This window comes from Antennarius striatus, chromosome 11 (assembly GCF_040054535.1).
Source record: "Antennarius striatus isolate MH-2024 chromosome 11, ASM4005453v1, whole genome shotgun sequence".
NCBI lineage: Eukaryota > Metazoa > Chordata > Actinopteri > Lophiiformes > Antennariidae > Antennarius > Antennarius striatus.
The window spans coordinates 683,569-705,000 of record NC_090786.1 but is presented as its reverse complement, the minus strand read 5'-3'; the positions used below and the strand labels follow the sequence as shown (position 1 = coordinate 705,000).

At 52.2% G+C, this 21,432-nt stretch overlaps 4 protein-coding genes across 15 annotated transcripts in view; 2 read left to right on the top strand and 2 right to left on the bottom strand.

The window, feature by feature from the left end:
- itsn1 (intersectin 1 (SH3 domain protein)) overlaps positions 1-8,846 on the bottom strand; it is a 31,367-nt gene extending 22,521 nt beyond the window's left edge. The window contains exons 1-17 of the mRNA XM_068328294.1: positions 8,522-8,846; positions 6,144-6,202; positions 5,442-5,528; positions 5,246-5,309; positions 5,017-5,177; positions 4,772-4,930; positions 4,528-4,603; positions 4,351-4,451; positions 4,209-4,272; positions 3,995-4,132; positions 3,804-3,898; positions 3,572-3,711; positions 3,370-3,492; positions 2,518-2,667; positions 2,279-2,419; positions 2,060-2,147; positions 1,668-1,807 (exon numbers count right to left, since the gene is read on the bottom strand). Coding sequence (XP_068184395.1) covers positions 1,668-1,807; positions 2,060-2,147; positions 2,279-2,419; positions 2,518-2,667; positions 3,370-3,492; positions 3,572-3,711; positions 3,804-3,898; positions 3,995-4,132; positions 4,209-4,272; positions 4,351-4,451; positions 4,528-4,603; positions 4,772-4,930; positions 5,017-5,177; positions 5,246-5,309; positions 5,442-5,528; positions 6,144-6,171 — 1,755 coding nt within the window. The 5' untranslated portion in view covers positions 6,172-6,202; positions 8,522-8,846. The remainder of the gene's footprint in view (positions 1-1,667; positions 1,808-2,059; positions 2,148-2,278; positions 2,420-2,517; positions 2,668-3,369; positions 3,493-3,571; positions 3,712-3,803; positions 3,899-3,994; positions 4,133-4,208; positions 4,273-4,350; positions 4,452-4,527; positions 4,604-4,771; positions 4,931-5,016; positions 5,178-5,245; positions 5,310-5,441; positions 5,529-6,143; positions 6,203-8,521) is intronic.
- Positions 8,847-9,175: 329 nt separating this feature from the next.
- On the top strand, positions 9,176-12,328 carry cryzl1 (crystallin, zeta (quinone reductase)-like 1). Of its 10 annotated transcripts, XM_068327201.1 has the most exons (13): positions 9,179-9,613; positions 9,873-9,950; positions 10,026-10,098; positions 10,182-10,226; positions 10,353-10,421; positions 10,559-10,692; positions 10,776-10,887; positions 11,002-11,022; positions 11,387-11,470; positions 11,556-11,662; positions 11,772-11,877; positions 12,015-12,060; positions 12,192-12,328. In XM_068327201.1, exons 1-13 carry the CDS (start codon positions 9,548-9,550, stop codon positions 12,286-12,288), a joined length of 1,038 nt encoding a protein of 345 aa, XP_068183302.1. In that variant the 5' UTR covers positions 9,179-9,547; the 3' UTR covers positions 12,289-12,328. The 10 variants fall into 10 exon arrangements, 6 of the variants coding, with proteins under 6 accessions (XP_068183299.1, XP_068183301.1, XP_068183302.1 ...); XM_068327198.1 differs by having other exon boundaries at positions 9,176-9,613; positions 10,182-10,421; XM_068327203.1 differs by lacking the exon at positions 11,002-11,022 and having other exon boundaries at positions 9,182-9,613.
- Positions 12,329-12,624: 296 nt separating this feature from the next.
- Positions 12,625-17,858, bottom strand: setd4 (SET domain containing 4). 2 transcript variants are annotated; one of them, XM_068327195.1, is made up of 13 exons: positions 17,805-17,858; positions 17,240-17,341; positions 17,056-17,151; positions 16,804-16,841; positions 16,163-16,251; positions 15,669-15,905; positions 15,517-15,576; positions 15,266-15,395; positions 13,482-13,656; positions 13,331-13,409; positions 13,156-13,236; positions 12,885-13,035; positions 12,625-12,801 (listed from the first exon to the last, which is right to left on the bottom strand). In XM_068327195.1, exons 2-13 carry the CDS (start codon positions 17,316-17,318, stop codon positions 12,625-12,627), a joined length of 1,392 nt encoding a protein of 463 aa, XP_068183296.1. In that variant the 5' UTR covers positions 17,319-17,341; positions 17,805-17,858. The 2 variants fall into 2 exon arrangements, with proteins under 2 accessions (XP_068183296.1, XP_068183297.1); XM_068327196.1 differs by having other exon boundaries at positions 12,909-13,035.
- A 46-nt stretch (positions 17,859-17,904) lies between these two features.
- Positions 17,905-21,225, top strand: LOC137603619 (carbonyl reductase [NADPH] 1-like). 2 transcript variants are annotated; one of them, XM_068327249.1, is made up of 7 exons: positions 17,905-17,984; positions 19,298-19,443; positions 19,509-19,678; positions 19,761-19,868; positions 20,069-20,277; positions 20,374-20,427; positions 20,495-21,225. In XM_068327249.1, the coding sequence occupies exons 2-7, from the start codon at positions 19,331-19,333 to the stop codon at positions 20,666-20,668; spliced, it is 828 nt and encodes a 275-aa protein (XP_068183350.1). In that variant the 5' UTR covers positions 17,905-17,984; positions 19,298-19,330; the 3' UTR covers positions 20,669-21,225. The 2 variants fall into 2 exon arrangements, with proteins under 2 accessions (XP_068183350.1, XP_068183351.1); XM_068327250.1 differs by lacking the exon at positions 17,905-17,984 and adding an exon at positions 18,476-18,641.
- Positions 21,226-21,432: the final 207 nt, after the last annotated feature.

Here is a 21,432-nt window from a genome sequence, read left to right as displayed (position 1 = left end):
CACACAGTAACACACACACACACAGGAACACACACAGTAACTCACACACACACACAGGAACACACACACACACAGTAACACACACACACACACACACACACAGGAACACACACACACACAGTAACACACACAGTAACACTCACACACACAGGAACACACACACAGTAACACACACACACACAGTAACACACACACACACAGTAACACACACACACACACACACACACAGGAACACACACAGTAACACACACAGTAACACTCACACACACACACAGGAACACACACACACAGGAACACACACACACACAGTAACACACACACACACAGGAACACACACAGTAACACACACAGTAACACACACACACACAGGAACACACACAGTAACTCACACACACACACAGGAACACACACACACACAGTAACACACACACACACACACACACACAGGAACACACACACACACAGTAACACACACAGTAACACTCACACACACAGGAACACACACACAGTAACACACACACACACAGTAACACACACACACACAGTAACACACACACACACACACACACACAGGAACACACACAGTAACACACACAGTAACACTCACACACACACACAGGAACACACACACACAGGAACACACACACACACAGTAACACACACACACACACACACACAGGAACACACACACACACAGTAACACACACAGTAACACTCACACACACAGGAACACACACACAGTAACACACACACACACACAGTAACACACACACACACAGTAACACACACACACACACACACACACACACACACAGGAACACACACAGTAACACACACAGTAACACACACACACACAGTAACACACACACACACACACACACAGGAACACACACACACAGGAACACACACACACACAGTAACACACACACACACACACACACAGGAACACACACACACACAGTAACACACACAGTAACACTCACACACACAGGAACACACACACAGTAACAAACACACACACACAGTAACACACACACACACAGTAACACACACACACACACACACACACAGTAACACACACAGTAACACTCACACACACACACAGGAACACACACACACAGGAACACACACACACACAGTAACACACACACACACACAGTAACACACACACACACACAGTAACACTCACACACACACACAGGAACACACACACACACACACAGGAACACACACAGTAACACACACAGTAACACTCTCACACACACACAGTAACACACACACACACACACAGGAACACACACAGTAACACACACAGTAACACTCACACACACACACAGGAACACACACACACAGGAACACACACACGACCAGATAGAAACACATGTCACCAAATATGACCACAGACGGGGTCACGGAGGACAGGACAGGTCCAGAGCTCCACCCACACTGACCCGCCACGCCCCCCCAGAGGCCCGTGGTGTTAGCACGCGGCGCTAGTAGGCTAGTGACACAACCAACATGCTAACACACACTCAGGCCTGGATACACACACTGAGGTAGTGCGTTAGCATGGGTGTGTGTGCTCGTCCAATAGCGTCACAGACAGAGGTGTTTACCTCGGTGGGCGTGTCCTCTCTGAGCTAACGGCTAACGGATTAGCAGCTCACCTTCAGCTGCGTGTTGAAGGCGTCGATCTCCAGCAGCTTGGAGCGCGTCTCCCTCTCCACGGCGTCCAGCTGCTCCCGGAGCTGCTGTCTGCTGGTCTGCTTGTGCTCCACCGCCTTCTGCAGGGACGACAGGCTGTCGCCTGCACACACACACACACACACACACATACACACACACACACACACACACACATACACGCACACGCACACCCCGTATGAGACAGTGCTGTGGACTCCAGTGATGCTAATCGACTGAACTGAAGCACGTTTTCATCCCACAGCGATAAGCGTGACCCTTCATCACATGATGGTGTGTGTGTGTGTGTGTGTGTGTGTGTGTGTGTGTGTGTGTGTGTGTGTGTGTGTGTGTGTGTGTGTGTGTGTGTACTCACGGTGGAGGCTGTTCTGCTGAACCTGTTTCAGCTGCTCGTTGAGACTCTGCTTGTCTGGGATCAGCCGCCCCAACCACTGCTGGGAGTCCTGCACAGGAAGACAGGAAGTCACCCCAGAGGGGCAGCAGGAGCAGACAGGAAACAGTGGTGAAAGAACCCTCGGGCTGCTGCCCGGCTGCTGCCCGGCTGCTGCCCGGCTGCTGACCGGTCGGCCTGTACCTGCAGCTGCTGCTGCAGCAGGGTGATCTCAGCGATGCGCGTCTCTCTGGTCTGGTTGGTCTGCTCCACCTCCCGGCGCTGAGCCGACAGGCGGAAGCGGACGTCCTTCAGTTTCCCCTCCAGCTGGTTCTTCTTGTCGTTCTGGAGGGAGACGGGAAAGAGCAGCTGTGGAACGGAGTAAAGGTGTGTGTGTGTGTGTGTGTGTGTGTGTGTGTGTGTGTGTGTGTGTGTGTGCTCACCAGGGCCTCCAGCTCAAACTCCAGGGTCTTCTTCCTGGCTTTGAGGAGCACGATGCTCTCCTGCTCCCGGTTCCTTTGGGTCAGGAGCTCCTGGCGACGCTGACGCTCCCATTCCAGCTGCCGCTGGCGCTCTAGCTCCCGCTTCGCTGCCTGGACACACACACACACACACACACACACACACACACACACGTGTGAGTGTAAAAGGTGAATGCTGATTGGGAGTTCAAAGCAGGAAGCAGACAAATCATCAACCTGGACAAAGTGTACAACCAGGTGACAAATAAGGTCAAGTTCAGTCAGATTTGTGAACATTAGAATGACAACAAGATTTTTCATTCATGGATATTAATCATTACATGCTTTGACCACTGGATCATTTTTGGTGGTAGAAATGCAAACAAAGAAGGAGTCATCACAGTATTTTCTGCACTGTAAGGCACGCTGTCAGTTTGAGAAAACTGAAGGCTTTCAGCTGCGCCTTATCGTGATGAAGATACTGTAGATCTAAACACCTGTAACAGATAGTTACAGGTATTAAAACCTGATCACAAGCAACACGTCATCGTGCAAAACGTGAACGTCTCAATGTGAACAAATATGTCTGAAAGGTGTGTGTGTGTCATTTCTTCCAGAACAGGTAAGGCGGGCCACGACTGGACCTGACCTCCAAAGCGGACCCTCACACAGAACACGCTACACGTGTGATGAACAACGTTTGTCGTTTTCCTTTCATTGGCCAAACCACTGATTTTAAAAGTGAAATAATGAGAATTGCTGCTGTAGTTTGGTTCTGTTAATAATCCACGTATCTTGATCCAAGCCCCCCCTGAGTGGAGGGCGTGTCCGTACCTCCCTCCTCTCGATCTCCTTGCGCCGCTCCTCCTCTCGCTGCCGCTCCAGCTCACGGTGCTTCTCCAGCTGCTTCTCCTGCTCCTGCTGCCGCCTCCTCTCCTGCTCCAGACGCTCCCGCTCCTGAAACCCCGCCCACACACCAGCGTTCTCCTCCTGTCTGCTGACACCTGTACGCCCCCCCAACACGCCCCCCACTCACCTTTCTCTCCTGCTCCTCCCGCTCCAGCGCCGCCAGCCTCTCCTGCTCCTTCCTCTGCTGCTCCTGCAGCGCCTGGCGCCGCTTCTCCAGCTCCAGGTTCCCTCGCTCGAAGTTCTCCCTCTTCTTGTCCTCGAACGTCACTGGGGGGGCGGGGCCACACACACACGTCACTCACGCATCCACAAACGAGCCGTCCAACCAGGACGGTGACGGCGTCTCCTGGACCAATCACCTGGCAGCTTCTTGTCGGGGTTGGTCTCCGCCTCCTCCTCCGTCTCCTCGGTGACACTCTTCTGATCCGACTGAACGCTGTCGCTCCGCACGCGTCTGACACACACACACACACACACACACACACACACACACACGGTTACCAGGACATCCCTGTTTGCCAAGTCGTCGTATCCTGCGACGGCGTGCCACCTGAAGGTCGGGGGCAGGTAGTCCGGGGGCAACACGGGGGGCAGGGGTAACCCCGACATGGCCATGTCGATCAGGTGCATCGCCAGGATGAACTCCTCCGCCGTCAGCTTCCCGTCCTGGTCGATGTCCGACAGACTCCTGACAGGGGGAGGTCAGAGGTCAAAGCGGGCCCCCGCTCTGCTGAGTGGGGGGCACATGGCTGGGGTCCACTCACCAGATGGTGGCCAGCTGGCCCTGGGGGAGGCTGGACTGCATCAGGATGGTGCGGGCCTGGGGGCCTGCAGACAGACAGCAGTTATTCTCTGGTGGGCGGGGCCCAGGTGGGCGGGGCCCAGGTGGGCGTGGTCTCTTGGTACCTGTGAGGTGTCCGCTCATCATCTTGTCGTGGGAGTTGAACAGCTGCCTGTACTTCAGCCGGGACGACTGAGGAACCGCCCAATCAGACGGAGGCTGAGCGCTGCAGAGGAACGACATTCAGTGTTTTCATTGGTTCACGTTTCAGCAGGACGTGTGGAGGGCTCTGATTGGCTCACCAGGCGGCGTCCAGGGACGGCCCCTTCTGCAGCTTGATGCTGGAACGACTGAAGGAAGACGACTTGACGGACGAGGCTGAAAGGAAGAGGAGATCACCATGGAAACAGGTTGTTATGGGTGTGTGTGTGTGTGTGTGTGTGTTACCGGGGTGTGTGTGTGTTACCGGGGTGTGTGTGTGTTACCGGGGTGTGTGTGTGTTACCGGGATGTGTGTGTGTGTTACCGGGGTGTGTGTGTGTGTTACCGGGGTGTGTGAACCCTGACAGTGGCTGCATCAGACTGGTGGGCGGAGCTCCGTTGGCGATGGGCGTGTGGAGGGGGGCCGGAGCGGATGAGACCAGCGGCGGGGAAACTCCGACGGGGAGGGGGGGCACTGCAGAGAGAGGAGCCATGGGGGGCATTCCTGTCGGGGGCGGGGATAAAAACACCTACGTTACCGTTTGGGGCGTGGCCACAGAGGGGTGAGGTCGTCACCGGCAGGGGTGTTACCGTAACCCGTCTGGGGGGGCAGCGGCAGCGGGGGCTGCTTCATGCTGGGGGGCAGCGTGGGGGGCAGCGGGTGGCCCTGCAGCTTCAGCTTGATGAGCTTCATGGCGATGGAGAACTCGTGCACGTCCATCCGCCCGTCGCCGTTCATGTCGGCCAGGGCCCTGAACGCAGCATCGCACCGTTAACATGGGGGGGGGGGCTGCAGGGACTTCCTGTCACACTCACTCACCAGATCTGGGCCAGGATGGGGGGGGGCAGTCCCGACTGGAGGAAGAAGCTCCTGGCCTGGTCGCCTGGACAGGAAGCACATCAGACAGTACAGGTGTGAACGGCGTCTTCACACCTGAAGCTGGAGATGAACCTGATCCGACGCCCCACCCACCGCTGGCCCAGGGGCGGGACCAGTGGCGAGGGTGGGCCCTTACCTGTGATGTAACCCCCCGCGTTAGGAGAGAGGCCGTGGAACTGCTGGTCATGTTTGGCTCTCTCGTCCACGGAGATCAAAAACACATCTACACACACACACACACACCCACACACACAAACACCCACACACACACACACACACACACACAAACCCACACACACACACAAACACACACAAACCCACACACACACACAAACACACACAAACACACACACACACACACACACACACACCCACACACACACACACACACACACACCCACACACACACACAAACACACACACACACACACACAAACACACACACACACACACACACACACACACACACACACAAACACACACACACACACACACACAAACACACACACACACACACACAGATTAGACAGCAAATACAACGTCACACCAGAGCCGGAGAAGAGGAAACAAGATTGTGTGAGTCATGACTTCCTGTTCCTTCGTCAGCTGACTCGAGGGGTGTGGTGTGTGTGTGTGTGTGTGTGTGTGTGTGTGTGTGTGTGTGTGGTCCCCGGTGCCATGTCGGGCTCCATCTGTGTGCTTACAGCTCAGGTTCCTCTGTGCCATGACGGTTAGGGTTCATGTTGATGTTCTAGATCCACATCTGACCCCCCCACCTCTGACCTCAGTAAAGGTCACACACACACACACACGCACACACACACACACACACACTGACCTGCGAATGAGGTGGCGAACTGGGCCATGATTCACTCCGTCTGCTACTCGACACGACACCTGAAACAAAAAACATGTGATCAATCAATAACCAATAATCAGTCAGTGTTACAGTCACTGCTGACCGACTGACAAGAGAGGAAGTTCAGGAACAACGAGACCATCACAGTCATGTGACAGGACGCCGTCAGCCTGGAGGCTGTGTGTGTGTGTGTGTTTGTGTGTGTGTAAACAGAGTTCAACGTCTGCCAGCACCAAAGCAAAATGGAATGCAGCCCACAGTTCTGGGACCATCAGAGCGGTTCTGTTCGCTCTAGGACACCATTGTTGAAGCGTGTGTGTGTGTGTGTGTGTGTGTGTGTGTGTGTTATTGAAATCAGAGCAAGAGGACTAAGTAACCATCTTAACTGGGTCAGACGAACAAAGCCCACCGTACACACACACACACACACACACACACACACACACACACACACACACACACACAGCACATTGTTTACTGACAATGAATATACGAGTAAATGAGATTTTATTTTGCGAAGGCTAACTGTGTTCCTGTGTGTGTGTGTGTGTGTGTGTGTGTGTGTGTGTGTGTGTGTGTTCTTCCATCAGTCTAACCTGTCAGTTGAGGATCATGATTATTTACTTTTGAGCTGCTGTTTCCTTGGTGCAGGTATCGATTCTGCTTCAATCATCTACAGGATGTGTGTGTGTGTGTGTGTGTGTGTGTGTGTGTGTGTGTGTGTGTGTGTGTGTGTGTGTGTGTGTGTGTGTGTGTGTTTGTGACCTGTACTTCACTGCCCTTCTGGCCTCATGTATTGTGTTTGTGGGATTAGTGTGTGATGAGAGCACTGGGATGAAACTGGAGTGTTGGTCTGTTATCAAAGCTGGTGGCAGATGCCAGTTTAAGCCCCTCACACACACACACACACACACACACACACACACACACACACACACACACACACACTAAAAGCAGCTCCACATCATGTTAGAGATTATGATTCAGAATGTCTTTGTGCTTCCTGATCATTTTTTCGTCTCCTAATTTAAGACAACTGGAGACACACATGCTAACGCTAATGTTTACATGCTAATGTTTACATGCTAATGTTTACATGCTAACATCAACATCCATGATGTCGTGTTCGAAGTTCATGTTGACTTGTGTCTGCATTTGCACCCCCCCACACACACCAATGAACACAGCCTACAGCCTACCAGCAACGTGAGGGTCAAGTCCAGCTGGGATTTGTAGTTTAACCCTCAACAGGTTTGCTGTTTGTAGTCCATTCAGGATGTGGTGATCAAAAACACTAGAACTGAACAGTCCAGTCGGGTAACCAACAGCACATTCAGGGCAGAGCCAGTTACACACACACACACACACACACACACACACACACACACACACACACACAGGGGCCCGAATGAACACCTCCCTGGTGGAACAGCAGATGTTGGCTCTGGTGTTTCCAGGTGTTCTCACAGGAACACAACAGTCCAGTCAGGTCGTTAGAGGGGGGGTCTACCGGCATCCCCGTTGCCATGGGAACCAGCGCGTTCCGGTGAGGCTCGTTAAACCCGTTCAATGACTGGTTTGGATCCGCTGAGGCGGGACCAGGGCTTCACCTCTTTACCGGGACTTTACCGGCTGTTGGTCACTTCCTGTATGAGTTCGCTCTTCTCTGGCGGGGGGGTCCACGGTCCCGACCTCTTGTCGGTGTCACGGAGATGACTTAACGGGGGAGGGCGGGTGGGTCAGTGGTGTTGGTTTAGCTAGCCGTGTAGCCCTGACTTCATCAAGTCCAATGCTAGCAGCCTGAAGCTACTGCTACCCCCTGGCCCCCAACCCCAAACCCACCCGACCGGGACGTCCCGACCGGGACGTCCCGACCGGGATGCCCACCGGGATGCCCACCGGGATGCCCACCGGGATGCCCACCGGGATGCCCACCGGGCCGCGCTCATCTACCGGGGGCTCGCGCTGACAGGGCGGACGCACTGATTTCCCGTTAGCATGCTGGCTAGCTGCTGCTGGCCGCTGCGGTGCACCGTCTCGCATTTGCGTGGCGTTGCGGTTCGTGTTGCAAACACAACTCAACGCGCCTCACGCAGCTTAATATCACGCGTGGAGGCCAGCAGTGCACACGCTGTGCTAACGTAGCGCAGTGCTAACGGACACCGGGCTATAAGCACAGCTAACAGCTAGAGATGTCACTGCAGCTAGCAAGCAGGCTAACCAGCGCTAGCATCACCCGCTCAGGACATTCTCACACACACACACACACACACACACACACACAGACACACACACAGACACACACACAGACACACACACACACACACACACACACACACACTCCACTGGGGGCTTACCTCATAGCTCGGCTTCCATTGGTGAACACCGGCCCGTGTAGCGCGTTAGCTTCCCGCAGATAGCCTCCGTTAGCACCGCTGTGGTCACACAATCCCGACCGATTGAGGGACGGTTGGAAAATGGGGTAACGTTCCTGAGATATCGCGAGATCTCGCTCCCTGCCCTTCAGTACGGGGTAATATCGCGAGACTTGAAAACCCCTCGCCTGGCTGGATTAAGGTTAGAGTGTGGAATTAGTGGGACTCCTTCATCCTTCAACAACAAACAAACAAACAAACAAACAAACAATAACTGCTTTGAACAAGAATCAAAACAAGACACACGTAAACGAGTAAACATAAAACATATAATTAAATTAATTTAAATAATTAATTGGGAAAAAAATTAAAATACATGTGTGAAATTACCAGACTAACATAATGCACCACAGTAAATAAGTATTTTAATCCACACAGAGCAGTAATTGTTATATATCAGCGAACACGCAAACAATAAATGTAGGTAAAGAACTAATAATAAATACTAATCACCCCTTCCAAAAACAAAAGCCAACATATAATCAAATCATTTAGATATAGGATTTATCACCACCACATCCTAAGGTACTATACAGTAGTCCAAACTACTTGATAACTGTGGAATCAGAGCTGAGTGGAGGAATATTTATGAGTGGCTCATTAAATCAATATGACAGGATATATAATTATTAGAATTAAAAGTAGAGAGTAAAATCCTGAGAGGATAAAAACGATACAGAGCAGTGAATAGTTAAGAATATGCAGTTTATACTTTATTTTAAACTGTTTTTCACCATGGTCAGGTGTTTCTTGTATGTTAAGGATGTAGTAATCACTCCATCCAGGGGAGGGCGTTGCTACAGTAACTCCGTTCCGACAGATTACCAACGAAGAAGAAGAACAGGTCAGCTGACACAGACTAGCCGGTGCAGCGGTCTGTGAGCGCGAAGAGGAAAACTAATGATTTAATCAGAATAAATTCAACATTTCATTACCGTGAATAAAAACATGAAAGGTTTGTACTGCCGAGCCGCTGACAAAGGGGCGGAGCCAAAGTTCGTCATCCAGGAAACGGTGAGACGCTCCCGATTTATTCAAGTACATTAAAAACGAACCATCATGTCCCAGAAACAGACAGTAGTCTTATTGATTTATTATATTAATGATTAGTCAGGTGTGTGTTGTGTCTAAAGGAAGACACACACACACACACACACATCTGTGTGTGTGTGTGTGTGTGCGTGTGTGACCACAGCTTCATGGGTGTGTTTGCAGCTGATGTCCAGCTGACTCTGTGTGTGTGTGTGTGTGTGTGTGTGTGTTTTCCCTGCAGTGCCTTCCGGAGGTGTTAGGCAGTCACGTGGTGCGGGTTCAGGTGAAGGCGTGTGGACTCAGCCCCCTGAACGTCCAGGTACTGAACCCCCCCGGGGGTGGGGAGTCATACCTGTAGGGTCGTGACCCATCACTCATGTCTCCTCTCCTCCAGCTGCTGGATGACGTGGGGCTCCTCCGTGACCTGATCCCCGTGGGTCGGGAGGTGTCGGGGGTCGTCCTCCAAGGTGTGTGTGAGGATTAGAACCAACAACCTCCTCACACCCCCGACGTGTCGTCACTTTAAACGCATTGTGTGTCTCTCCTGCAGTCGGCGACAAGGTGTCCTTCTTCCAGGCAGAGGACGAGGTTGTAGGTAGGGTGTGTGTGTGTGTGTGTGTGTGTGTGTGTGTGTGTGTGTGTGTGTGTGTGAGCGTTACATCCCATCGTGTTCAATGTTGTGTGGTCATTCTGTCCGTGTTGCTCTGCTTCCTGTCTCCAGGTATCCTCCCCCTGGACTCCCCCTGCTCCGGACTGTGTGAGGTCATCGACATAGAGGAGCACTATCTAGGTACACACACACACACACACACACACACACACACACACACACACACACACACACACACAGTGTCCCTGCAACAAGCAGCTTCCATCATGTGTGTGTGTGTGTGTGTGTGTGTGTGTGTGTGTGTGTCTGTCCTTCAGTCCAGAAGCCAGAGAAGCTCAGCTCGGTGTGTGTTGCCGGGGCGATACGTGACGGCCTCTGCGCATACACAGCGCTGCACACACACGCTCGTATGGCGGCGGGACACACACTCCTGGTGCTGGACGGCGCTAGCGTATGTCGCTAACACACACACACACGTCTACGGGACGATGCAGGAGCGCTTCCTGTCGTTTAAACGCTCTACTTCCTCCTCAGTCCTTCGGCCTCATGTGCATCCAGCTGGCTGGTTACCACGGCGTCAAGGTCCTGACGACGTCACGCTCGCCGGAACAACACGCCCTCCTGGAGCAGCTCCGCCCCGGCGTCGGTTGGTACACGCCCACATTCCCTCAGGAATGGGACGCTCCTCTTTCCTCACCCTTTCACCTTCTTCTGTTTCCTGCCTTCTCTTGCCCCGCCCCCTCTTCCACGCCGTCCTCAGGTGTTCAGGACCCGTTAGTAGGTGAGGACGTCTTTGGTTTCCATCTGTTGGAGGTTCACGCTGACTTCCTGTCTCTCTGTTTGATTTCCTGTCTGATCTCCCCATCCCGTCACCTTTTTTGTTCTAAACGCCGACGTCACGTTTGTAAACGCCGACGTCACGTTTCTAAACGCCGACGTCACGTTTGTAAACGCCGACGTCACGTTTCTAAACGCCGACGTCACGTTTGTAAACGCCGACGTCACGTTTCTAAACGCCGACGTCACGTTTGTAAATGCCGACGTCACGTTTCTAAACGCCGACGTCACGTTTGTAAACGCCGACGTCACGTTTCTAAACGCCGACGTCACGTTTGTAAATGCCGACGTCACGTTTCTGCCTGAAGCCAGGGTGATCCCATCAGACCTGCTGCCGGCGGTCCTGGAGGAGACGGGGGGGCTGGGGGTGGACATCGTAGTCGACTCTGGAGGTGAGAGTGTTTCCTGTGGGGTGAACCCCCACCACCCCTCCATGGTGGGGGTTCACCCTGACTTTAACACGATGTTTGTCTCCAGTCAGTCTGCAGGAGGAACAGGAGGAGAACAAACCCCCCCACAAACACGACATCATCAGTGTGCTGGGGGTGGGGGGGCACTGGGTCACGTCCCACAGAGACCTCCAGGTGAGGGGGGGTCGGACAGAGGCTGGGGGATGTCAGGGTTGGGTGTGTGTCATCAGATGGTGTGTGTGTGTGTGTGTGTGTGTGTGTGTGTGTGTGTGTGTGTTCACAGCTTGACCCTCCAGACTGTCGATCCCTGAACCTGAAATCCGCCTCGGTGACGTTCCTCAACCACGAGGTGTGGACGGCTTCATCAGCGCAGCAGGGGCGGTACCTCCGTATCCTTTACACACACACACACACACACACACACACACACACACACACACACACACACACACACACACACACACACACACACACACACACACACACACACACACACACACACACACATTCCTGAACTGACTGCCAGATATCCTGAAGGACATTGTGGAGAAGATGTCAGCTGGAGTCCTCAGGTAACCCACACATGGGGGGTGGGGGGGTGCAGGTGGGTGAGGGGGCGGGGCTCCGTCCCTAAAAGATGCTGGCGCGGTTGTCATGGAGACGTCGTATCTAATCGCAGTGGTTTGGTTTCGTCACCCCGCAGGCCTCGGCCCGAGGTGGCGGTCCCGCTCTACGAAGCCACGGTTGCTATGGAGACGGTCCAGCGTGGCCAGAAGACGAAGGCGGTGGTTCAGCTGTGACTCACACACGGAGGCGTCGCTGAGCCTGATTGGCTCGGGGCGGCCAGAGGAACGCTGTGACGTCCACTCAGACGAACTGACGGGCTCAGACGACGCCTGATCCATGAAGCATTTGAATTATAATCTGTATTATAATCTGTCAGAGTGTCTCGTCTTTCCAGGTAATAAACGTGTCCACCCTCGGTGACGCGTCCTGTCTCGTTTTTCGACGCTGCGTAGCGATAAAGTCTGAGCCTCCTGTCAGTCACAACTCAGGGATTAGACGAGCTCAGGCCTTCACACACCTGCCTCCAGGTCGTCTCCCGGCGGCCACACACACCTACCGGACCAATCACGTCAGCCCAATTCCTCCACGGTGGGTTGGCATGGCAACAGTTGGTCTGGCTGCTTCAGGGTGTCCCCCAGTGCCTCCAGGCTGCTTCCCAGAATGCACCTCTCCTCCTCCCGCAGTGACTTGACCACGTGGAGCTGCTCCCTGACCGACGGCTCACAGCGCTGGAGGAGGTGGGAGATCTGAACACACACACACACAGGAGGGCGGTCAGGTCAGGTGTGGAGGCGGAGTCGGGTGATTGGGGGATGGCGCTCACTCACACACACACACACACACACACACACACCTTGTCCAGGGCCGTGTGTGTGTCCGTCAGCAGTCTGTGACAGAGGACCTTCGCCGTCTGGAGGCTCCAGCGCTCCTCTTCCTTCTCACACACCCGCCGACCGAGCAACACCGCCCTCCAGTGGCGGCTGTGAGAACATCCCAATCATTTCTAACCTGAACAGCTTTAAAGAACTGTGTGTGTGTGTGTGTGTGTGTGTGTGTGTGTGTGTGTGTGTGTGTGTGTGTGTGTGTGTGTGTGGTCTTACTACATGGTCTGTGGCAGGGCTAACAGTCTGAGAGCCGTCATCAGCCTCCAGCCGGGCCCCTCCGTGGACACGGTGAGGTTCCTGAGGAACACACGGACGTGCGATTCACTATTGATCCGCTATCGTACGACGATCGTGAACGTTCACACACACACACACACACACTCATGCTTACTGGAGGAAGTCATTCTCTCTGAGGAACCTGATCTTCTGATCCAAACCGCCGTCGCCTCTCAACACGTCGGCGAGGAGATCTGAGGAAACAAAACAGTTCAAATCCCAAACCGGTGTTTTTACACCAAACCCCCCCCAACCCCAGAGGTCACCTGGATCCACGTAGACCACACTGTGGGGGTTACAAGGGGCGACAAATCCGTACTCCAGCATCAGGCGTTGGTTGTCATGGGAACCGTAGTTGATGAAGACCTGCTGGTAGCGGAGCGTCACACCAACGCTCCTGATTTCATAGCATCGCGTCACGTCGTTGAAACTCGCTTTGACCTGAAAAAAACAACATTTATTCGTGAGACGATCGTAACAATCAGACGATCGTAACAATCAGACGATCCTAACAATCAGACGATCCTAACAATCAGACGATCGTAACAATCAGACGATCCTAACAATCAGACGATCCTAACAATCAGACGATCGTAACAATCAGACAATCCTAACAATCAGACGATCCTAACAATCAGACGATCCTAACAATCAGACGATCGTAACAATCAGACGATCCTAACAATCAGACGATCCTAACAATCAGACGATCGTAACAATCAGACGATCCTAACAATCAGACGATCGTAACAATCAGACGATCGTAACAATCAGACGATCGTAACAATCAGACGATCCTAACAATCAGACGATCCTAACAATCAGACGATCGTAACAATCAGACGATCCTAACAATCAGACGATCCTAACAATCAGACGATCGTAACAATCAGACAATCCTAACAATCAGACGATCCTAACAATCAGACGATCCTAACAATCAGACGATCGTAACAATCAGACGATCCTAACAATCAGACGATCCTAACAATCAGACGATCGTAACAATCAGACGATCGTAACAATCAGACGATCGTAACAATCAGACGATCCTAACAATCAGACGATCCTAACAATCAGACGATCCTAACAATCAGACGATCCTAACAATCAGACGATCGTAACAATCAGACGATCCTAACAATCAGACGATCCTAACAATCAGACGATCGTAACAATCAGACAATCCTAACAATCAGACGATCCTAACAATCAGACGATCCTAACAATCAGACGATCGTAACAATCAGACGATCCTAACAATCAGACGATCCTAACAATCAGACGATCGTAACAATCAGACGATCGTAACAATCAGACGATCGTAACAATCAGACGATCCTAACAATCAGACGATCCTAACAATCAGACGATCCTAACAATCAGACGATCCTAACAATCAGACGATCGTAATAATCAGACGATCCTAACAATCAGACGATCCTAACAATCAGACGATCCTAACAATCAGACGATCCTAACAATCAGACGATCGTAACAATCAGACGATCCTAACAATCAGACGATCCTAACAATCAGACGATCGTAACAATCAGACGATCCTAACAATCAGACGATCGTAACAATCAGACGATCGTAACAATCAGACGATCCTAACAATCAGACGATCCTAACAATCAGACGATCCTAACAATCAGACGATCCTAACAATCAGACGATCGTAATAATCAGACGATCCTAACAATCAGACGATCCTAACAATCAGACGATCCTAACAATCAGACGATCCTAACAATCAGACGATCGTAACAATCAGACGATCCTAACAATCAGACGATCGTAACAATCAGACGCTCCGTCCCAGCTCCGCCGCAGCTCCCCTTGACGTCTCACCTGAACACCTGAACGTCTCACCTGGACGTCTCACCTGAACACCTGGACGTCTCACCTGGACGTCTCACCTGAACACCAGGACTTCTCACCTGAACGTCTCACCTGAACGTCTCACCTGAACGTCTCACCTGGACATCTCACCTGAACACCTGGACGTCTCACCTGGACATCTCACCTGAACACCTGGACGTCTCACCTGAACGTCAGGACGGTGGTTCAGGAGGTCCAGGTAGGGCGCTAACGCGTAAACATCCTGTCCGCACAGGAAGCTGCTGGACGGACGTGACATGAAGACGGAGCGCGTGTTGATGCTGCACCATGCCCACCTGGACAGGAGGGGGCAGCAGAAGCGACGTGTCAGGGTTAAACTGTGAAAACCCCCCCAGATCTCTCTGGAGTGTCGTCCAATCCCACTCCACGTGTCTGTGTGTAGAAATGTGTGTGTACCTCAGCGCTTCGTACGTTAGCACCTCCTCCACAGGCCGGCTCATGATTGGCTGCAGGGACCTGAACAGAGAACCAATCACTGACATGTAATCATGTTACACCCCCCCCCCACACACACACACACACACATCATCACAACCCTATGAGCCCACCTGAAAAAGTCCTGATTGGAGGAGTGGATGTCCAGCACCGCCTCCCTCTGCTCTAAAGCCCGCCCCCGCACGCTGATAGGCAGGACAGCCATGACATCATCGGTGAAATAGGCGGGGCAGGTGTAAGAGGTGGGCAGCACCTCAATATAAGGGAACCAATCGGAGGCCTCTCCTCGGTGCCGCTCGCACACCAGGAAGACGCAGAGAGCCAATGAGGGAGAGGGGCGGGGCTTCCAGCTGTGCAGGCAGAAATAATAATCAGAGTTACTTCACACCTCAGTGAGATCCGCCAACCGCCACCCAGACGAACACACACCTGAGATTTAAACCTCACACACGTCCTGTTAGATTTAGACAGGTGTGTGTGAGTGTGTGTGTTTCAGGTGTGTGTGTGTTTCAGGTGTGTGTGTGTGTGTTTCAGGTGTGTGTGAGTGTGTGTGTTTCAGGTGTGTGTGAGTGTGTGTGTTTCAGGTGTGTGTGTGTGTGTGTGTTACCTCTTGATGTACGGCCCCAGGTAACTGTCCAGAACGGTCGCGGTGGTGAGGAGACACGACTCCGGCAGGGAGATCAGGATCTGGCCGGGCTGGAGGTCAGAAGAGTCATTGTGTGTGTGTGTGTGTGTGTGTGTGTGTGTGTGTGTGTGTGTGTGTGTGTGTGTGTGTGTGTGCTTTCTTAATGTACCTTCAGGGATCAAATTAGTATATAAAATAGAATTAAAAAAATAATATTCTAGTTTCTTCAAAGTAACTGTTCAGTCAGACGCTCCAACATCTGTGACATCATCATGTTTGTTCCTCCGGCTTCCTGAAAATGTTGCTTTTTGTTTTGTGATTCTATCTCATCAGGTTTCAGAGACTGACCCTGAACTAGTTTTTCAAGGTCAAGGTCTAGATCTAGTTTTCATCCCCTTGCCCCCCTGAAGATGACGCCTTGTGTTTCGTTTTTCTATCTTATCCGGTTCCTGAGATATGTGGAAAAAAATGTACAAAAGTTGAACTTTGACCTTGACCTAACAATCAGGTGTGACCTAATAATAATGAATGAAGGTGTGTCCTAACTTTCGGCCTGTCCTGTACACACACACACACACACAGGCAGCCCACACGTCACACACACAGTGTGTGTGCAGACTGACCTTGATGGTCCTGAGGGTTTGGAGTCCTCTGCCCGTATCTGGACCACCAGAACCACAGAACCAAGATGTTAAATCACAGCATGAACCAAACACGCAGGTCGTCTCTAACCCGTTCCCCACGTACGCTCACACACAGCCAATTCTGGAATGATCACTTATACGATGTAACTACTTGTTGTCATGGCAACGGAGATGACAACCGCTGCAAACCTACAGTACGTCACCGTTCACGCGGCGCGGGGGCACACACACCGGTGAAGACGGCTGGCCGCAGCAGCGTGGAGGTGAATCCCCGTCGGTGAAGAAACCTCCTCATCCTCACAAACACGGGCTGATGGCACAGAGAGGCTGCAGAACCAGAACCAGAACCAGAACCAGGATGAGTTCTGCTGACGCGGTGCAGTGGAACACTTCAAGGTGGGGGGGTCTTACTGACCGGACCGGACGGTGCCTTCCTGTTTCTGCCTCTTCCTCTTCCTCCCAGCGCGTCCAGCCTGACGCCTGTGACCCGTCATGACCCCACCAGGACCCGAGGCACCTGACACACACACACACACACACACACACACACACACACACACACACACACACACACACACACACACACACACACACACACCGTAAACACACCTCATGGTGGCTAAAATCCATCCTGTCATGTTATAAACATCTCAATGTTAGCTATCGATCACTGTTAGCTATCGATCACTGTTAGCTATCGATCACTGTTAGCTATCGATCACTGTTAGCTATCGATCACTGTTAGCTATCGATCACTGTTAGCTATCGATCGCTGTTAGCTATCGATCACTGTTAGCTATCGATCACTGTTAGCTATCGATCACTGTTACGGTGTGGAATCAAAACCACATCAAAAAATGCTGTTGTTTATTTATTGTTACCAACAAACGGTAACCATGGATACGTTAATAACACGCACAGAGTAGAAAACAAAGATTGATTTTGCTAACAAACATTGAGTAAAACGCATTAATCCTGACCGGATGGACTCCTACTCTCCTACTCTCGTGTTGACTTTTCTCCTTCCGGGTTTGCGCGTTGACGTCATCACGCCGTTTAAAGCCCCTCCCACTCGGGCTGCAGCGTCACGACGCTCCGTCCAGCAGCGGGACACGACGTGAGGGCTGGAGACTACCGGTTTTAATCCAACGGGATTACAGGTGTGTGTGTGTGTGTGTGTGTGTGTGTGTGTGTGTGTGTGTGTGTGTGTGTGTGTGTGTGTGTGTGTGTGTGTGTGTGTGTGTGTGTGTGTGTGTGTGTGTGTGTGTGTGTGTGTGTGTGTCTGTGTGAGAGAGAGTCTGTGTGTGTGTGTGTGTGTGTGTGTGTGTGTGTGTGTGTGTGTGTGTGTGTGTGTGTGTGTGTGTGTGTCTGTGTGAGAGAGAGTCTGTGTGTGTGTATGTGTGTGTGTGTGTGCGTATGTGTGTGTGTGTGTGTGTGTGTGCGTGTGTGAGAGTTTGTGTGTGTGTGTGTGTGTATGTGTGTGTGTGTGTGTGTGTGTGTGTGTGTGTGCGTATGTGTGTGTGTGTGTGTGTGTGTGCGTATGTGTGTGTGTGTGTGTGTGCGTGTGTGAGAGTTTGTGTGTGTGTGTGTGTGTGTGTGAGTCTGTGTGTGTGTGTGTGTGTGTGTGTGTGTAAATCGGCGCGTGCGTCTCAGGTAGCATGCTAGATGAAGTTAGCACGAAGCTAACAACAACATGGTGTTTTAAAACTAAAACCCGACGAGACAGAAATGCTCTAACGATGACGTCAGAAGGGGACCCGGTGACCCGGTGACCTCCAGAACGTTTCGTTCCTTCTCTTTCTGTGTGTGACTTCCAGGTATTTAAGGTTCTCGGTGTTCCTCCAGTTGTCTCGGGTGTCACCACGTCCTCAGACCCAGAATAGAAGCCCAGTTTTTGGGTCGTCAGCTTCATTTCTCCATTGATCGACCCGCTGGTGAACGCTCTGATTGGATTTATTGATTTATTGAGAAAGAAAAAATGTCTGTTATTTTAAAATCTGGCTTTATGATCAATCCCAGTTCAACCACCTGTTAATGATCAAATGTTTGACGCTGAGGTGTGTGTGTGTGTGTGTGTGTGTGTGTGTGTGTGTGTGTGTGTGTGTGTGTGTGTAAACAGTAACTTGTGCTGGTTGTTCCTGAGGTTAAGGATTCAGAATTAAGCTGCTGTTTTTCAGGTGGAACCAGAAACGGGTCTCACATGTCACACACATGTCACACACATGTCACACACATGTCACACACATGTCACACACATGTCACACACATGTCACACAGCTGCTTCAGTCAGCTCCATGACCAGAATCTGGAATTCGCTGACTCAGCCTCTGAGGCTGGAGAACCAGGATCGTGTGAGACCCTGAACGTCCACAAGTCCTCCTGGAGAACGGCTCTGGATAGTTCTGGTGTTTTATCTACATACGTGTTGATATGTTTTATATATTTGCAGCCATTTTCCTTCTTCTTCCACCAGGAGGCACGTCGTCATTCACCCATCCCAACAGACATGGCCACCAGGGTTGCCGTGGTGACGGGGGGTAACAAGGGCATCGGTCTGGCCATCGTCAGAGCGCTCTGCAAACTGTTCCAAGGAGACGTGTTCCTCACCGCCAGAGACCAGTAGGTAGCTCACCTGGTGACACGGGTTCGGTCGGGACAAAGAGTGACCTCTGACCTGTGTCCAGGGGGCGTGGCCAGGAGACCATGAAGTCTCTGGCCTCTGAAGGACTGGCGGCCCAGTTCCACCAGCTGGACATCGACGACCTGAAGAGCATCACCACCGCTGCTGCGTTCTTCAAGGAGACGTACGGAGGCGTGGACGTCCTGATCAACAACGCTGGGATCGCGTTCAAAGGTGTGATCACGTGACCCTCTGGACGTGTCGTCAGACACGTGGACACCGGCATGATGATGTCACACTAACCGTTTCTCCCCAGTGGCCGACCCAACGCCGTTTGCCACTCAGGCCGAGGCGACCCTCAGGACCAACTTCTTCTCCACCAGAGAGATGCTGATCAACTTCCTGCCGCTCGTCAGACCTGGAGGTGAGGACACAACCAGCTGTTAGCATGTAGCCCTTAGCGTGTTCACAGAACATGACGCAGCGAGTTAAAGCAGCATGAAAAGCTTTAGACTAACACAAATAAACTGAACACACAGGATTCAGTGTGTGTGTGTGTGTGTGTGTGTGTGTGTGTGTGTGTGTGTGTGTGTGTGTGTGTGTGTGTGTGTGTGTGTGTGTCAGGCAGGGTGGTGAACCTCTGCAGCCTGCTCGGTCAGCGCGTTTTGAACCAGTGCAGCCCCGCCCTCCAGCAGCGTTTCCGTAGTGATGACATCACAGAAGAGGAGGTGCTGGAACTGATGCACCGATTTCTCGACGAGGCCAAGAGGGGCGAGCACCAGCAGGGGGGCTGGGCAGAGTCGGCGTACGGCGTGTCCCACATCGGACTGACGGTACGGCCAGGAGACCGCCAGACGGCGCCGCTCAAACGGGCTCCACACACACTGATTGTGTGTGTGTGTGTGTGTGTGTGTGTGTGTGTGTCGTAGACGCTGTCCATGATCCTGGCTCGCCGTCTGTCCAAAGAGCGACCGAATGACGGGGTAATCAATCGATATTCATCTGCTGATCGGTTTCCTGCTGTGTTCTCATTGCTGATGGTTCTTCCAGATCCTGCTGAACGCCTGTTGTCCAGGTTGGGTGCGCACCGACATGGCCGGCCCCAAGGCGCCCAAGTCACCTGATGAGGGCGCCGTCACGCCCGTGTACCTGGCGTTGCTGCCGCCCGATGCCACCGAGCCCCATGGGAAGTTTGTGTCTGAGAAGGAGGTCCAGCAGTGGTGAAAGGGTTAACGGGACGCACATGTTCAAAATATATACGAATAAAGATAAAATACCTGAGTCAGCGTGAACAATGTGTTCCGGCGGCGGCGATGTCACCACCTCACGTACGGAGGTCAAGAAAAAACATTTGACCTCTTAAAGGTGAACGACGTTCAAATGGGACCGTGTCAGAGTCTGACCTGTCCAGCAGCTGATGACCCCACCTGGGCGGGGGGGGCTTGACCTTCACTCTGCTTCCTCTTCCTCACAGCTGATGGATCCTGATGGACAAACTAAACAAGTTTAGACCTTACCCCATTTAGTGACACACACACACACACACACACACACACACACACACACACACTGACGCGTCAGAACCAGATATACCAGTTTCATTTCCTGTGTCCGTTACTACGGTAAATAACAAACACTGATGAGAACAGAATTGTCTTCTGTCGGTCGGGTCGGAGGACGCAGGCAGACGTCCTGACGCGCTGACGTCAGCGTCTGGTTCTGGTCCCATAAAGCTGTCCCCGCCTCGCACGTCCAGTCACTGGTTCCATCTGCAGGAGACCAGGTGAACATGGCGTGTCCGTTTGACGAGGAGCCCCTTGATGGCGTTTCCACATTAATTCACAGAGATTTTAAATTTGGTTTGGATCGCGTTCAGATGTACAGTCACAGCCCGGTCAGTTGTCTTTCTGATCGGTACCGACTGATTCCTGTCCATCCATCACACACATCCACGACCTGATCCCTCCTCACATCTGCAGCAGTGCTGT

Bases quoted from the DNA above. Each gene is read 5' to 3' on its own strand.
- cryzl1 (XM_068327197.1), top strand. From the start codon at position 9,548: ATGAAAGGTTTGTACTGCCGAGCCGCTGACAAAGGGGCGGAGCCAAAG. The intron at 11,471-11,555 runs GTGAGAGTGTTT...GTTTGTCTCCAG, and splicing joins CATCGTAGTCGACTCTGGAG to TCAGTCTGCAGGAGGAACAG. The intron at 11,878-12,014 runs GTATCCTTTACA...ACTGACTGCCAG, and splicing joins GCAGCAGGGGCGGTACCTCC to ATATCCTGAAGGACATTGTG.
- setd4 (XM_068327195.1), bottom strand. From the start codon at position 17,318: ATGACGGGTCACAGGCGTCAGGCTGGACGCGCTGGGAGGAAGAGGAAG. The intron at 13,657-15,265 runs GTGAGACGTCCA...TGTTTTTTTCAG, and splicing joins ACCACCGTCCTGACGTTCAG to GTCAAAGCGAGTTTCAACGA. The intron at 13,036-13,155 runs GTAAGACCACAC...ATGTTCTCACAG, and splicing joins GCCCTGCCACAGACCATGTA to CCGCCACTGGAGGGCGGTGT.
- LOC137603619 (XM_068327249.1), top strand. From the start codon at position 19,331: ATGGCCACCAGGGTTGCCGTGGTGACGGGGGGTAACAAGGGCATCGGT. The intron at 19,679-19,760 runs GTGTGATCACGT...GTTTCTCCCCAG, and splicing joins CGCTGGGATCGCGTTCAAAG to TGGCCGACCCAACGCCGTTT. The intron at 20,278-20,373 runs GTACGGCCAGGA...TGTGTGTCGTAG, and splicing joins TGTCCCACATCGGACTGACG to ACGCTGTCCATGATCCTGGC.